The following is a 16754-nucleotide window of genomic DNA, read 5'->3' on the forward strand; positions in this document are numbered from 1 at the left end:
AGCGGATCCACAGATCAGGAGATCCCAGCAGAGATGCATCCTGGCCTAACACAGTGAAACCTAGATCTTCTGTGGGGCCGAGGTGGGGCGAGGCCTGTAGTCCCAGCTACTCGGGAGGGCTGAGGCAGGAGAATGGCGTAAACCCGGAGGCCGGAGCTTGCAGTGAGCTGAGATCCGGCCACTGCACTCCAGCCTGGGTGACAGAAGCGAGACTCCGTCTCAAAAAAAAAAAATAACAATGCTGAGTAGGCCAGGCGCGGTGGCTCACACCAATCCCAGCACTTTGGGAGGCCAAGGCAGGCAGATCACTTGAGGCCAGGAGTTAGAGACCAGCCTGGGCAACATGGTGAAACCCTGGCTCTACTAACAGTACAAAAATTAAACGGGCGTAGTGGCACATGCCTGTAACCCCAGCTACTCAGGAGGCTGAGGCACGAAAATCACTTAAACCGAGAGGCTGAGGTTGCAATGAGCCGAGATCCCACCACTGCACTCCAACCTGGGCGACAGAGCGACTCACTCTCAAAATAAATAATTTTAAAAACCTGAGTGAAAAGAGCAAGAGGCAGAAGGCTATACTGAAGTATGATTTCATTTATGTAAGTTAAAGACTAATAGTCAGTATTTTGTTGATGGATATATGAATGTAAAATTTTAAATGGACTAAAAGTACCCAGACCAAATTCATGACGGTAAACAGTGATTCCCTTGGGGAGGGAGAAGTGAACAGATGATTTAAAAAAAAAAAAAAAAAGCAAATATGGTAAAAGTAAGAGTTGTTAGTTCTGGGTAACTGAAACACAGATGCTTCTTTGACCTCTCCTACATCATTAACTTTCTCAAACTTTCTCAAAAATAAGGGACAGCCAATGTTCACAGCAGCATTATTTGAACAAACCAAAAGGTGAAAGTTATCATCCAAGTGTCTGCACATACAATGGAGTATTAGCCGGCAATAAAAGGGAGGGAAATGCTGACACATGCTACAATGTTTTTGAACCTGGAAGACATTATGCTCACTGAAATGATCCAGTCACAAAAAAAACCATATTGTGTGATTCCACTTATATAAGATACCCAGAGTAGGCAAATTTATAGACACAGAAAGTAGAAGAGGGGTGAGCAGGGGTTACAGGGAGGGAGCAATGCAGAGTTATTGTTTCATGAGTACAGAGTTTCAGTTTTGCAAGATAAAAAATTCTGGAGATGGACAGTTGTGATGGCTGCACAATGCAATGCACTTAGTGCCATAGAACTCCACATCTAAGAATCATCGCAATGGCAAACGCTGTGTCATTAAGAATGTACAAATGGAAAACTAAATGCAGAAGCTCTATGAACTATTCCAAGACAGACACTAATAAACAGTGATGATTACGATAAGGGTGGAGGGGAAGAAGGAGGGAGGAAAGAAAAAGAAAGTGAGTAAAGTCCAAAGCAAAGGTCAAGGCCACTGTCCCATCTGTCCTCTGCACTCCTGAAGGCAGATCGAGAGTGTGTGGACTGGGTACGTGGGAGGGCAGAGGAAGGGCCACTGAGAGTGCCTGGGGCTCCGCTCAGGACTCACCGGCTGGCATGAAATGCTGGGCATCCACCACGGGCTTCTTATCTCCGTCAGAGCTGCTGGTGCTGCTCCAGCTCCCCCAGCTGCCCCGGCTGGCACGCACGCTGCCCGAGGAGCTCCCACAGTCTGAGCTGGAATCAGAGCAGAACTTGTCCACACACTTCTTCTCAGGTTTCTGGTAGTAACCCTCTGGAGGAAGAGTGAGAGCAGTCATGTTTCCCTGAAACAACTGTCAGCCTCATGATTTCTAACAGAAGGAGAGAGGAGACAGGAGGAGGAAGGCCAAGTTCATCTTCAGCTACCTCTGCTCATCTTGCAAGAAAGGAGGAGTTCATGGAAACTAATGGTTGCACTTTGAGAAACAGTAGGGGATGGGCTGTCTACTCTGCCTATAGAAGGAGCAATTAGGGGCTAAGAGGGTCAACACCAACTATATAAGCATGATCTAATAATGATTCTAGAAATAACAAATAACTTCTATCAAGAAGACTGAGGCTACTCTATTGCACCAGGGTGATTTTCCCCCTCTCTTTTAATAAGATGTCCACTAAGAGTTTCAAAATATTGATACGTGGGTGGGAAGACTCTTCAGTAAGACCAAAAGCAACACACGTGTGTCAAGGGAATGAAAAAGAGAGGGTGGAGACAGAAACCAGCTAAGTGTGCTGGCCTGTGTCGTGACATGGGGCATGTGTCTGGAGAAAGTGGGTGTTGGTTGGGAGGGTTGCAACCCCCACTACCCCTACCCTACATGTACTGCCCTAGCCCCTACTATCCTGTATCAGACCCCAGACTCAGCACTGGGTGTCCCTCTACCTACCACTCCCAGGGACACTGCCCAGCAGGCCTTGGGTGGGGCAGCAGCCTGGCTCTGCAGAACTGCTGGACTCAGGTATGGGGATAGCACTATCTCACCTGGCTACTCCCCACTTTCACCAAAGGGGACCCGTCTGCAGCAAGCAAGCATCATTCCTTCAGCAATATGCCTGAGGATAGTTACAACTGGCTAGACTGGGGGGGTGAGGGGCAGCACTAGAGGCCTACTGAGACTCAAATGATTCTTAGTTTTCTGGTCTCACCCTGAAAGGTTTCCACTGGGGCTTTAGTTATTAGCTAAGTTGCCTGTAGAGGTAAAATCATTGAGGTGTCATTTCTCTTATTAGATACTTCCTTGAGAAAACAAAAATTTCAACAGAAGCACCATTTGTAGCTCAGTATCATTACATACCTGCCTCTCTCTGGGCAGCAGGCAAACTGCTTGCAATTTCGGCATCTGCTTTACAAACCTCCCTAGTGCTTTCCTGTATACACCAGCTTCTCGCATTGATGTCACTGCTCAGCTCAGACCTCTCAAAGTCACTGCACACAAGCTTTAGGTCACTCTGTTCAGGAGGCCTGGAAGAGCCACACACACAAAAAAAACCACATCTGTATTTTAGCATGTACATATGCAGACTGCCTTTCCATGACTTATTAGAGGTGAAAATATGAATCTGGGACAATAGGAGTCCTCCTCTCTTTGGGTCTGGTGGAAGAGTATGATGAGCAGAAAGGGACACCAATAAGAAAAAGATTTTGTCAGGGAAATTAAGTGTCTTGAAGAAGCAAAGTTTCCAAAGCAGAGTGCCACACTGCCTGAGTTCTAATTCTGGATCTGCCCCTTACCAGCTTGTCAAACCACATACTGTCTGGGCACCTCACTTCCTGCAGCTGTAAGAACCTACCTTCTGCAGGACTGAAGCCAGGGTGACCTGAGGGGTAACTATTCTGTTTCATTATTATGACCCCAGGTAGCGCAGGCAGGTCAGCGGCTGAACAGGGAATAGCAGAGACCTGCCTGTGCCCCGCGGTTTTCTCTAGTTCCTGTTCCACAAATGCCCTGTCTCTCATAAGCAGAATGAAGGTCTCCACACGGAGGGATGGCTTATGCTTTTCCCCTAAAAACTACCAAATCTGTTAGCGTTTTATAAAGGAAAGATACAAAATGGTCACTTTAAGGTATTTTTAACAAAATAGAAACATAATGGGAAAATAATTTTACAAACATATTTTAATCTTAAGATATAAACATCTATACTCTCATATTATCTGTATCTAACATCACCAAAGTAAGTTTAAAAGTTAATAGCCAAATGCAAAATTATAAAGTGAAAAACAGATCAAAATATTAAAGGGATAGTAAGAATTACGCACCTCGAGACTGGAGCAACACCCCTTTTCTTGTTCTTTCTACATGTTCGACTTTTATTCCAATTTAAATTTTGTAAATTTCCATCTCTTTTCTCCTGAAGCTTTTTCTTCCTATAAGGATCTTCTTGCTAAAGACGAAAAAGTAAATGTTTAATGGTTTAAACTAAATATGAATAAAAACATGTTTAAGCGTTTGAAGACCGACTCCATCTGAATTCAGAATGTCCCAGAGTCTGTTGAAAACTGAGAAGTATGTTTCTCAGCCTCAGTTGGAGCCTTTCCCTCTTTTAAATGTCAATCATGGTCTATTAACAGACCCAACGGAAGAGGGATTCCCCTTGCCCTTTCAAATTATGAAGTAGCTCAAGTCTTTAACATCTTCTAATACGTATTATTCCTCTTCCTTCCATATGTTGCCCCCTTAAAGTGGATTCACTGTCAGTGGGTAGGCGGTGGTGGGAGCTCACACACTGAGACCCAAGGGCTTAAAAGACACATCTCTTCAGGGTGTTAGGTCCTTTCAGGAGGAAGATGTCTTCTCCAGGCACCTCACAGAGGCAAATCCCCTAGATCCAGAAAAGTCCCCTTCCTATTGACTGAAGGATTCACACTTCATGGAAAGCAAAGATTGGCTCATTTTACCTTCTCTTTCAGAAGGCTGGCCCAGCTAGGAATTGTGAAGTTGAAACATACACTCGACTAACACAAATAACTTGGAAGGAGAAAAAGAAAAGGTTTTAGATAACCTGCAATACCTACAAGTTCTATGTCTGGGATATTCGAACCCTCATGCATCTATTAAAGCGATGTGCATACCACAATAAACAAATACTAGAAGCCAAATGGGATTTTAACTGTATAGGCAGTGGAATTAGGACATTTTTTATTTCTCCTTTATACACCTTTGTTTCCCCCAGTAAGTATGTATTAACCTTTTTCTGATTCTGAAGGTATTTTAAAAACCTGACAAGTTAAACATACAAAGCCCTATCCTACAGGACCTTATGCTAACTGTTTAAGTTTGAAGCTAAACAGAAGGACATGCAGACTCAGGATTTAATGTTAAACAGACATGCACTACATTTCTTCATGTATTGTTCTTTGGCGTATTTCTAACTTGGAGGGGGGGGGGTTTCCCACCCCCTGTCCACTCAAGGGCCAACAAAGGCTTGTCGACACAGCAAGTACTTGAGCCTATCCATCCCTCCAGGGTCAGGCACAAATAAAAAATCAGTCTCTCAGTGGGGTCTGAGAAAGCGTGAGCTGGTAAGCAGTCACTCTGATACCTGGCTGTCTTTCTCAAATCCACCTGGTTGGAACTGTCATCCTGGGCAAGCGAAAGGGTGAGTACATTCAGGACTACTGAGAGGCGGGACTCGGTGACCAGAAGCATCAAAGAGTTATCCGTGAGTATGACAAAGAAAAGGAGAATGCAGGACAAGCTAGATTCAGAGGCGTACGACATATCCCAGAAAGAGTGGCAGGGAGCACTGGGATGTGGCTGAGACAGAACAGGCCGGCAATGGAGGCAGCAGGTGGAACCGGGAGGGAAAGCGAGCCAGAGCACACAGTAACAGACTTGTCAAGAAATCCGAGGAAGAGCAAAGCACCACCTGGCTGCTTTCTGGTACAGAGGGTCCCAGACAGAGAAGGGCGGGACTAACCAGGAAACTGAAGAGTCACATGGAGCTGCAATTAGGAGCATATCTCGGAGGCTAAACTGCCTAGTTTCAATCTTGTGGCTTGATTACCAGCTGTGTAACCTTGGGCAAGTTACTCAGCCTCTCTGCCTCTCAGCCTCTCTGCCTCAGTTTCCTGAGTCATCCTCAAAGCACTGTGTGGCCTCAGTTACCTAGCATCTCATAAGCCATTTACATGAGACTTAGTTATCGTCATCATTATTATTAGGTTATTTGGAGGTTTTTTTGGTGGTTGTTTTGTTTTGTTTTTACAGACAGGGTCTTGCTGTGTTGCTCAGGCTGGAGTGCAGTGAGACAATCATGGCTCACTGCTGCCTCAACCTCCTAAGCATAAGCAACTGCTTACCTCAGCCTCCTGGGTAGTTGACACTATGGGCAAGTGCCACTATGCCCAGCAGCTTTTTTTTTTTTTTTTTTTTTTTTCCTGCAGAGAAGGGGTCTTGCTGTGTTGCCCAGACTGGTCTTGCACTCCCGGGCTCAGGAGATTCTCCTGCGTCAGCTGAACTACTTGAACTAGTTAAGTTTCCTGAGGTCTCTGATAGAGGTGATGATTTAACAGATGGCAGTGTGGACAAAGATTTCCTAAGCTTTACTAAAAAAGCAAAGGAAGAAATCAAAGAAGAGAAATCACAAACTTACTGCACTAAGCCATTCTTAAAGCCACTGTGTATAAGTAAAATCAAATAAGCAATAACTAAGTTTGCTTAGTTTCTTAGCAAACTAAGAAAAAACTCTGATACACAATATTTGATAGAGTTGATATCTTTAACACAAAAAGTGCTCTTACAGAGAATAAAACATTCAAAAGAAAAATGGGCAAAAGACATGAAATACAAATTCATGAAAGAAATATAAAAGCAAAAAAAAAAAAAACAAGAAGAGCTTGTCCAAAATATTTCATCATAAAATAATGTTTTAGAAAAGGTAAATTATAGACTACCTTGTGGTCTCCTCTTTCCATTTTGGTTTAGAAAACACAAATGTGTTTATGATGCATAAGCACTAGGAAATGGCTGGGGAAGCAGGATCCTGTTCACTGTGTCTGCCTCTGAAGTGTGGAAGCAGAACTAGGTTAGACATTTACCTCTAAATTTCTAGAATTTCTTTTCAGTGGTAGTGTTTTGGATGGACAGTTTTTTTGTGTTTTTCAGCCTTCTACAAAAAATGAAGGAAAATGCTCACCCTTTCCTAGTAAGAAAACCAAAACACGACTGCTCACCTATCACACTGACCGAGATTTTGCAACCAATTGCTGCTGCACAGAGGAGAATGAAAGCAGTATTCTCAGACATGACATGTGAACAAATCGGTACCAACTTTCTGGAAAGCAATCTGTCAGCACACATAGGAGCTTTACACAGTTGATACCTGTGTTAGTCCATTTTCACGCTGCTGATAAAGACATACCTGAGACTGGGCAATTTACAAAAGAAAGAGGTTTACTGGACTCACAGTTCCACGTGGCTGGGGAGGCCTCACAATCATGGCAGAAGGTGAAAGGCAGGTCTCACATGGCAGCAGACAAGAGAAGAGAGCTTGTGCAGGGAAACTTTCGTTTTTAAAACCATCAGATCTCGTGAGACTTACTATCATGAGAATAGCACAGGAAAGTCCCACCCCCATAATTCAGCCACCTCCCATCGGGTTCCTCCCATGACATGTGGGAATTGTAGGAGTTACAATTCAAGATGAGATTTGGGTGGGGACATAGCCAAACCATATCAATACCCTTTCATTCTATTTTTTGACATCTATAACAAAGCCTTACGAGGTGCACAGGTAAGAGGAACAAAATTGCTCATCACAGACCTATTTATGAAAGTAAAAAGTTGGAAACACTCTTAATGTCCAACTGCAGGAGAATGATTTAAATTACGGCACAGTTAAATGATGAAATGTTATGTAACCACTGAAAACAAAGCTCCCCATTTAATTTTTATGGAAAATTTAGTTATAATCTTATGGCAAAGTTACAGACAATAATAATTATCGTAACTATTTTAAGATAATAGTTTTCAAAAATTTGCATAGAAAAGAATACGAAAATGTTAAAAGTGGTTTATTCTGGATAGATCTTTTTCTACTTTATTCTTTATGCTTCTATAATAATTATGAATTACTTTTCTAAGGAAAAAAAATCTGCTTAAAAGAAAATAAAAAGCCAAAGCTAGGGTTAAAATTTAGTTTGTGGATTCCAAACCTGGGCTTCAATCTTCCTTGCCAATAAATCCAGAGGAATGTTCCATGTGTATCATATAGACAGATTTATACAATTTTGTAAGCTGCAAAATTAGGCTCTAAGAATGTGCAAGAAAAACAAACACTGGGCACTGCACTTGGGAATGTACTTATTGAGAATGATTTTTGCCAAATGAACAACGAAATGGAAAGTATTAATACACTCACAGGATTTTAAAGACCAGTTCTACAAAACAAGGAGTGAGTCACAGAGACAGGAAAGAAATGACAAACCACTGCCCCCAGATCTGCACCAGAGAATCCACCTTGGTTGACTTGGTTGGGGACAACCTTGGGCCACAAAGTACAGCCTATGCCATCCACATCCCTCAGATGGGCATGTCTCCTATGAACTGGCTGCCACCATTAGATGCAGATGTCTGTCCTACACAGGTTTACAGATCAAACAAGGAGGGAGGGTCTCATACAACCACTGAGACCGACAGCAAGAACTGCCTCGAGCTCTAGGGACAGAGGTAAACCGCAAGACGCATGCCCTCAGGGATCTAATGGTAAAGACACACAGAGAAGAAAGTAACTTAAAGAAATTAAGAAAACTGCCATAACCAAGGGCACAACTAAGCCCGGCACAGACAGCCAGGAAGATTTCAGTGCTGGGAGGAGAGTTTGAGATAGGCAATGGCACCCACGCATGTGGCAGGTGGAGGCCAGTGGCAGCACCACTCTTCCTTAGTGCTATCTTGGGCTGAGGGGACCCTGGGATAATCCATTCCAGTCTCTCCTCCCAGCACACAAGGCTGTGCATCTGCTGGAGTCAGTGCATGGCAGCATCAGTTTCTATTTCATTGCAGGGCAACAGGTAAGACTCCAAAGCCCATGTCAAAAGGATGTTAGGTTAAACTCCTAACTTCATTCATTCCCTCCTAACCCGAATTCAATGACTATTTCTGCTCCTGAAAGTGTGCCTTACCCTCACCTTTAGGCCTAGCTTTCTGTATACTTGCTAAACCTGCACCCTCAGCCAGTCTGCAAATTTAACACTGCCTCCTCCCCAAGGTTTGAACTCGGGGCCCTTGTCTTTTCTCCGTGCACACCTCACAGACTCCATGTCTAACCTCCAAATGGGTAACCCCTAAATCTTAAGCTCCAGGCCTCACTTGCTGCAGAAGCTCTAAGCTCCCCACCTCCCAATGTCTACTACACATCTCACTTCAAAGTTCAGCCATCCCTCTCTGTTGGTAGCGATCAATATTACACCTATCACTTTGAGACTTACTGCTTGTCAATACTTTGTAAGTGTTGCCATTCTAAAGCAATTCTCATATTAACCCATTTAATCCTCACAACTCTTTGAGGTAGGATACAATCATCATCCTCATTTTGCAGAAGGAGAAAAATGCAGTGTTAAGTAACTAACCGAATATTACAGAATGAATACATGATGAACTAGATTCAAATCCAGCAGAAGCCTGGCTGTAAAGTGCAAGCTCTTAACTATGATAACAACATTGCTTTGACAGACATAGAAATGAGCTTATCACCTCCATCAGAATTATCCATTCTAGTCACCCAGGCTTGGAACCTTGGAGCTATCTTTTGTAAATGGTCATGTAAAAAAATGACTCTTCTCCTGTATGCATTTAGTGCTAAGTTCTGATGGTTTTCTCTTCCAAAATGTCTCTTATCTACTTTCCTATCCTTTACTCCTGCTCAAATGTAAACCCTGATTACATCATATCTCCCCGCAGAGTAACAGCCTCTTTGTTAGAGAAGAGCTGGTATCCATTTCTTCCCTGTCCAATTCAATCTCCAAAACATTGAGAATGATCTTCCAATAATGTCTTATATTCACATTCAAAGCATTTACTCAACTACACTGGTTCTATGTAACAGGCATCTTGACAGTCTTTATAAAACTGAATTGAACAATATCCAGTTATTACCTTCAGGAAGACCACAGCCCACAGGTTGCTTTCAGTTTGTGAACCACTGTCCGCTTCCCCCTCCCACCCCCCACCAACTCAAAAACCTTCAATAGCTCCCCAAAATCTGCAGAAAGGTCCCAAAGTAGCAATCCTCAGGCCAAATCCTCCAAAACAACTTTTTGTTTCGACAAACGTGCTTTTAACAAATTTGATTCTGAAATTCCTTAGCAGGCAACAATTCTTCAGTTCTCTACAGATACCACCACCTTCCTATTGCTTTCACTCAGCCTATGTCACCATTTGTGTTTCCCATCAAGACCTCGGGAAGAAAGTCTGAACTTTCAATCAGCATTCAATGGCCTTCCAACCTAGGAGGACTCTGTCCTCTCCCTCCCATTACTTCCCCAAAGGTAGCTTCTTCCCAGTCAGATGGCTCCCTAACTGCACCCAATTATGCCTCAATGGTTCCTCCACCTGGGGGCTCAGTGCTGCCCACTACCCACCTTCCCTTCTCTGTTCTTCCACATGCTACCTGCACAAGTTTCCACCTCCTCTGAGAGCTTTCCATGGCACCCTGGCCTATACAGACTTTTCCATCTCTGAAATCCCCTCTACTATGAATCTTGGTGTTTGGTTACACAGAAATCTCTTGTCAACAGACTGTAAATTCGTGGTTTGGACTGCTTGCAACATACTTACTTTGTATCATTTCTACTTTATTTGAATTAAAAAATTCATGTTTGTTATAAAGTTTTCATAAAAAAGAAGAAAATAAAAAAGGAAAAAGAAGTAATCCAAAATCCCACCACTCAGAAATAACTAGGGTCTCCCATTATTTTGCAAACCTTATTTGTATTTTTCTATGAGCCTACACACATGAAAGAATAGCAGTACAGATGATAGGAATAATTTATAACACTAGGAATATACATAATTTTTAACTAAAAATGTAAGGGTCAATTTTATATGAATTTAACATAAGAAAAATAAACCAAAGTAGAACCAAGGGAACTGCCAAGTTTCAAATAATTATTTCTTCAATACATGCTATATTAATTCCTTAAGGATCTCTCTAAGGTTAAGAAAAAGACTATAAAAATATTTTCTTAAGTTATCACCCTTTTAAACTACACGTTTCATGTTTTCATAGTACTGGCTCTCTACTGAGAAATACTAAAATTAAAATTTATTTTCACCTACCTCTCAATCCCACCTCCTGGTTTTTGCAGATTATATTATATTTTTACTTGGTTAAAGTTTCAATTTTCCAATCTGTTCTGTGGTTATAATTGCCAAAGTTTTAGTCTTTGCTCTGGATATAAAATAGATTGAAACTTCAACAAGAGACCTTTATTATGCCTTCTTTCATCTAAGTGTTCATTTGTACTTCTATCTTGCTTGGCTAAATTTCATTAACTTGATTTTACAAGAATGGCTTATGATTTCATTTGTATTTAAGGATGTCTGCCTGTTGCCTTTGTACTTGAGTATTAACTTGGCTGGACACAATATTCTTTGTTTACATTTCCATTCTCTCAATGATACCGCTCCACTGTTTCCTGGTGTTAGATGTTCCTATCGAAAAGTCTGAGCTTAAGTTTGTACTTCTTGATTTTCCTGTCTTTGCACAACTCTTTATGTTTGAAGTTCAATTAATGTAACTAAATGCCTATGCCCAGTATGATGTATCAGTTTTTACTGTTGTACACATTGTGCCCCTTTGATCTACAAATTTAGTTCTTCCCTCATATCAGGAAAATTTTCTTCTATTATATCATGAATACTTTTCTCATCTTTTAGACAGAAGATGATAGATATGAGGACAAAGACAGACAAAAAGCAATACAACTCAGCAAGAGTATGCCCTAAAATATGGATATTCAGTAATAACTGGATAGAAGGAATATGTTAGTCAAGTTCTACTCTGCCATCGTTACCTAAGAATTACCCATTTGCTTAAGAATAGATTATCTTCAGAGTAAAAGCTATCTGGTTTCTCTAAAAATTACTGTAGTAACATTTATATAATTAGAAGGTAAATAAAATTTTCTGAACACACACATCAAACTCACCAGTTACTAATATGGATTCAAATGCAGTGAAACATATGAAATATATATATTCACTTAATACTCAGCTCTAAAAATGAGTTTTGTTCTTTTTAATAGGCAAGAAAAAAAATACAGACCTCTACGAAAGTTATGTCCTGTTTCTCAGAACACATGTCTTCTCTAGATGTTTTGTGAATCTTCTTTTCTGAAGAAGGCTTTGTGTCCACCTTCTTCAAAGTTTCACAATGATCTACTTCATTCTTGACAGGTACTTGCTGGTTATTCCCTTTAATAAACAAAAACAATTCAATTTCTAGCTAACAGTTTCCACTCACATTCCCCATATTCTTTCCTACACCAAACATCTAATTTGACTTCATGAGAGTTAAATTTAGCATTGTTTTTAACATCCATGAAGCTCTAGAAATTTATTTTGTTCATAGATGAAAGTATACTAAGAGTTCTACAAAAAGTCTTTAAAAGAGGTCAAGGAAAAAAGGTGGGGCGGGGGGGGACACCAATATTCATAGCATCGTTATTCATAATAACCAGAAGGTGGGAAAATGCCAAGTGTCCACTGATGGATAAACGAATAAACAAAATATGGTATATACACACAACAGAATACCATTCAGCGTGACTCATTGCACAACAATGTGAAATACTTAAGACTACTGAACTGCACGATTAAGATGGTCAAGATGGTTTTTTCAAAAAAGGAAAGAAAGTCTGGCACATGCTACAACATGGATGAACCTTGAAGACATCATGCTAAGTGAACTTAGCCAGATACGAAAGGACAAACGTTTTATGATTCTACCCATGAGGGACCTACAGTAATCAAATTCATAGAGACAGAAAGTAGACTGGTGGTTACCAGGGTTTGGGGAAAGGAGATAATGGGTATTTATTATTTAATGGGTACAGATTTACTGTCCGAGATGATTAAAAATTCTGGAAATGGAAATGGATATGGATAGTGGTGATGGTTGCACAGCAATGTTAATGTACTTAATGCCACTAAATTCGGTAATTTAAAATGGTTAAAATAAGTTTTATGTAATGTATATTTTATATACACATGTTTTAAGCTGGCAAAGAGGGAGAGAAGGATAAAGACTTGGATTCTGGTCATGACAGCCACTAATTAGTTTTACAGTCAAAGTTAAGTCTCCTAAGCTGCCTGTGCCTTAGTTTCCTTATTCATAAAATGAACACAACCCCCCCTTCCTTGCCTCCCTTGTCTGACAGTCATAAAGATGAAAACAGAACAGATATAAATGTAAAGCATCCCCACCAAAGGACACATGACTGTTTCATGGAAGGTCCTCCCTGCTACAGTGAATGCCCACCCTGAACCTGTGGAGCAGCCAATCCGCAGAGGAGCCAACAGCTGATTAATCAGATGGCAAAAGTGGGTGCTGGGAGGAACCTTTTCTGAAAATATGTTTTCTTCCATTTTTCTTTTAAGTGATTTCATCAGTATACTTCTTCTATCTCTTATCCCACAATAAAGGCAAATGAACTTCAACTCCACAATAACCGGCCTGTTTTCCAGTTTGAAGCGATGTATTTCAGTACCTTCTTTTTTCTTGAATAAGAATCCCTAATGATACCTTTGAAATCTGAGAAGTTTAGATGACCATGGGGCAGAGCAAATATTTCCCAGCAAAGCAGGCTGCAGGCTCCGGCAGGATGGACACCTAACCAGATTATCAACAGAGGCTCCAATCCAGCCCTTCTGTGGGACTCGAGGCAGGTCAGCTCTCTCACCCACAGAAGGAAAGGAGGAGTCAAGTCCCCTCTGATTCTGAAATTCTGAGGCTACAAATTAAACTCACTCAAAGCAAGATATATAAAGTTTTCAAATAACACTTACCAGGTAAACATACTTTTATTTGGTTAACAGAAAATTATATAAATATTATGTAACCATAAAAATGCCAGCCAAGCAAATGGCACACCTTGTAAAGTAATGCAGGCTTTTATGGTTTAAGTACAACCAGGACATATTAGGTCTTATACTTTCAGAAAAAGGGGCTCTATCCCAAAATTAAGTTTATATTCTCCAAATGTTACAAAATGAATACAGAAAATAAATCCTTCGGCCAGACTCATTACATAAATAAAATAAAGATCATGGCATGTTTTTAATGCTTTTGGCTGTGATGGAAATACAATGGCCAAAGTCATATCCAGAAACAAAGCTGATCACTATCAACTGCTTCCTTTAATAACTGGGAATAACTTGGAGTTAGTGAAGAATCTGAATCAAAGGCTACTAAGGCTATTTCCCAGGAATTTCTGTCTCTATAGGACAGTCAACTATTTGCCTAGAGGATTTAGATCGACTTCATTTAGAGGACTGCTGGGACACATCTTTCAGATCCCTTTCAAACCTGTGCATTTCCGAACCAAGAGCATCCTACAGCAGCCCTGTGGAATCATCATTACCCTCCATTTCCTACCTTGTCAAAATTAAAAGTCATTCTTTAGCAGAGATCACCTTTGAAATGTAATTCCTTCTAAAACACAAACTGACGGTTAGATATCCACAAAGGAAAACATCAAGCACTGTGAAAGAGTAAAGCAGACAGCCAAAAGCAAGGCAAACAGGGTCCATACCAGAAAAAGAAAGCACAAGAAGAATATCCCTTTGGATTCTGGAAGCCATAAGCATGAAATACAACGCAGATATTTGCCTCAAAAAATAGGTGCTACTCTCCCGGTGTCCTAATTTGTAAGCAAATGGATTTCCTTCAGTTTTCTTCAGGTCAAGAATATAGCACTGAAAGTATTAGTCATCAAAGCTTCTTAGGAAGGATCCAAATTTAATAGCCAGTACAAAACCGTCCCCAAAAAGTAATAATGCACAGACTTTTAGAAAATTAGTAATGCCTTCTTGGGGCCAAGAATCAGGAAAAACAATAAAATGAATGTTAACAACAAGTTCTGCAGTAACTCTGAGAAATTCTAACATGAAAGTATTCAAGAATATGGGACACCAAATACATACGTCATTTACAAATAGGGTCAATCCATGCAATATAGTTTGGTTCTGTGTCCCCACCAAAATCTCACGTCGAATTGTAATCCTCAGTGTTGGAGGAGGGGCCTGGTGGGAAGTGATTGGATCACGGGGGTGGACTTCCCCCTGGCTGTTCTCATTATAGTGAGAGAGTTCTCACGAGATTCAGTTGTTTAAAAGTATGTAGCACTTCCCTCTTCACTCTCTTCCTCCTGCTCCCACTACGCAAGACGTGCTTGCTTCCCCTTCACCCCTCCACCATAACTGTGTTTCCTGAGGTCTCCCCAGAAGCAGAAGCCTGTACAGCCCACAGAACTGTGAGCCAATTAAACCTCTTTATAAATTATCCAGTCTCTGATATTTCTTTATGGCAGTGCAAGAACAGCCTAATATACCAAGTCATCCTATTAAGCATGCAACTTCCCCATGACCTCAGGGAGTAAGAGTGTTTGCACCACAGTTAAAAATCAAAAACAAATGGAAGGAACACTAATAATAATAAACGGGGCAGAAGATGTTGGGGGGTGAATATGTTAATGCCTTTCACGGTGGTAATGGTTTCACGATGTATACTTATTCCCAAACTCATCAAGATGCATACATTATATACAGCTTTATAGGTCAATAGTTCCTTTAAAAAGTGGTTAAAAAACAGAAGCAAATGGAAGAACAAGAAACAAGTGATCTCCTCAGTAACCTGCTTAAAGTTAAATTGTCTCGAATCTAATCACAATCACGTGGTCTGTTTTGAATAAACCATTAAACCTTCAAGTTAACAGTATCTTTAAGTAAATGGGAACATTTTTTGAATTTCTGCAAATACTAATAATTTCAGAAAGTGGAGGTACCTAATTCAGTGAACACTTTCAGGTACTGTTAAGCTCAAGCCTTAAGCTATTATCAAATTTAATTATACCTTACATTATCACAGGTAGAAAGCCGTGAAATTTGCTCACTATTTCTCCTTGGTAGTGCTGCAGCCAACCACAGCTTGTCTTTAGCCATAATTCCAAATCTACATTATTTTGATCAGACAGTGAAAATGGTTACAAACATTTAAAAAGAGCTATATTCACAAGATCATTTACATTACACATAAAGCCCCACTCTTGTCAGATGACCAAGAGGTTCTGGAACGTGTAACAAATGTTTGACAAGTTTAACTGATAGTTGTTTGACAAGTTGATGCCAAAAACAAGCGTAGAGAAACAGAGCCTTAAAGAATGTCAGCAGACTTTATTTCTATTGGGAATTTTAATTATTTCCTATAGGCCTCTCCAAAGCAGGCAGGGGAAATGGAGTAGAAAAGGGATAGACACATTTTTTTTTTCATTTTTTATTTTTGCTTTTATTTTGAGACAGGGTCTCACTCATTACCCAGGCTGAAGTACAGAGGCACAATCACGGCTCACTGCAGCCTTGACCTCCTGGGCTCAAGTGATTCTCCCACCTCAACCTCCCAAGTAGCTGGGACGACAGGCCCCTGCTGATGTACCACAATGCCTGGCTACATTTGGCTACTACATTTCTTTTGGTAGAGAAGGGGCTTCACCATGTTGCCCAGGCTGGTCTGGAACTCCTGGGCTCAAGTGATCTGCCCACCACGGCCTCCCAAATAAGACACATTTTCTGTTACTTACAAATACTCTGTTTCTTGATGACAAGTATGTAGTCAAAGTCATGCATACATACCCTAGAACATTTTCTTCTCACACAATAAACTATACTTGGTAGGGGGAATGCCTCAGAATAGGAGAAGGCAGATTCTTCAGGTGCCTCTAGGAGTTTTGATAGGTTAGGAAAATCACTTAAAGTATTCTTAAGAGGCAGGAATGTCCCTGCCTTTCCCTTTTTCCCTTTAAAGGCAATCTTGTGACTAGAATAGTTTCTACGACCATTTGTATACTTTGGGAGAAATGGCTAAAATGTGGCAAACACACTGAGTGAGTTCCCATTCTGCTGGAATCCTAACTGCCAGTCACACAGGAGACAACGTGACTGGCACTTAGGACTCTCAGCTATCAGGCAGGTTGAGCCCAGCTCAAAGACCAAGCTGTTTTCTTCAGATTCTAGAAAAGATCTTACAATGGAAACAAC

General features: G+C 40.9%; 1 protein-coding gene across 5 annotated transcripts in view; it reads right to left on the reverse strand.

The window, feature by feature from the left end:
• TMEM131L (transmembrane 131 like) overlaps nt 1-16754 on the reverse strand; it is a 169861-nt gene that overhangs the window by 13360 nt on the left and 139747 nt on the right. For 4 of the 5 annotated variants that reach the window (XR_002522255.2, XR_002522256.2, XM_021938877.2 and 1 more), the window contains exons 26-29: nt 11767-11915; nt 3758-3882; nt 2793-2959; nt 1568-1753 (exon numbers count right to left, since the gene is read on the reverse strand). Coding sequence is in view for 3 of the 5 variants with exons in the window: in XM_021938877.2 (XP_021794569.1) it covers nt 1568-1753; nt 2793-2959; nt 3758-3882; nt 11767-11915 (627 nt within the window). In the remaining 2 variants the exon portion in view is untranslated. Of the gene's footprint in view, nt 1-1567; nt 1812-2792; nt 2960-3757; nt 3883-11766; nt 11916-16754 lie in introns of those variants that run through there. The other variant, XM_021938879.2, reaches the window with a different exon arrangement.

This window comes from Papio anubis, chromosome 3 (assembly GCF_008728515.1).
Source record: "Papio anubis isolate 15944 chromosome 3, Panubis1.0, whole genome shotgun sequence".
NCBI classification, from domain to species: domain Eukaryota; kingdom Metazoa; phylum Chordata; class Mammalia; order Primates; family Cercopithecidae; genus Papio; species Papio anubis.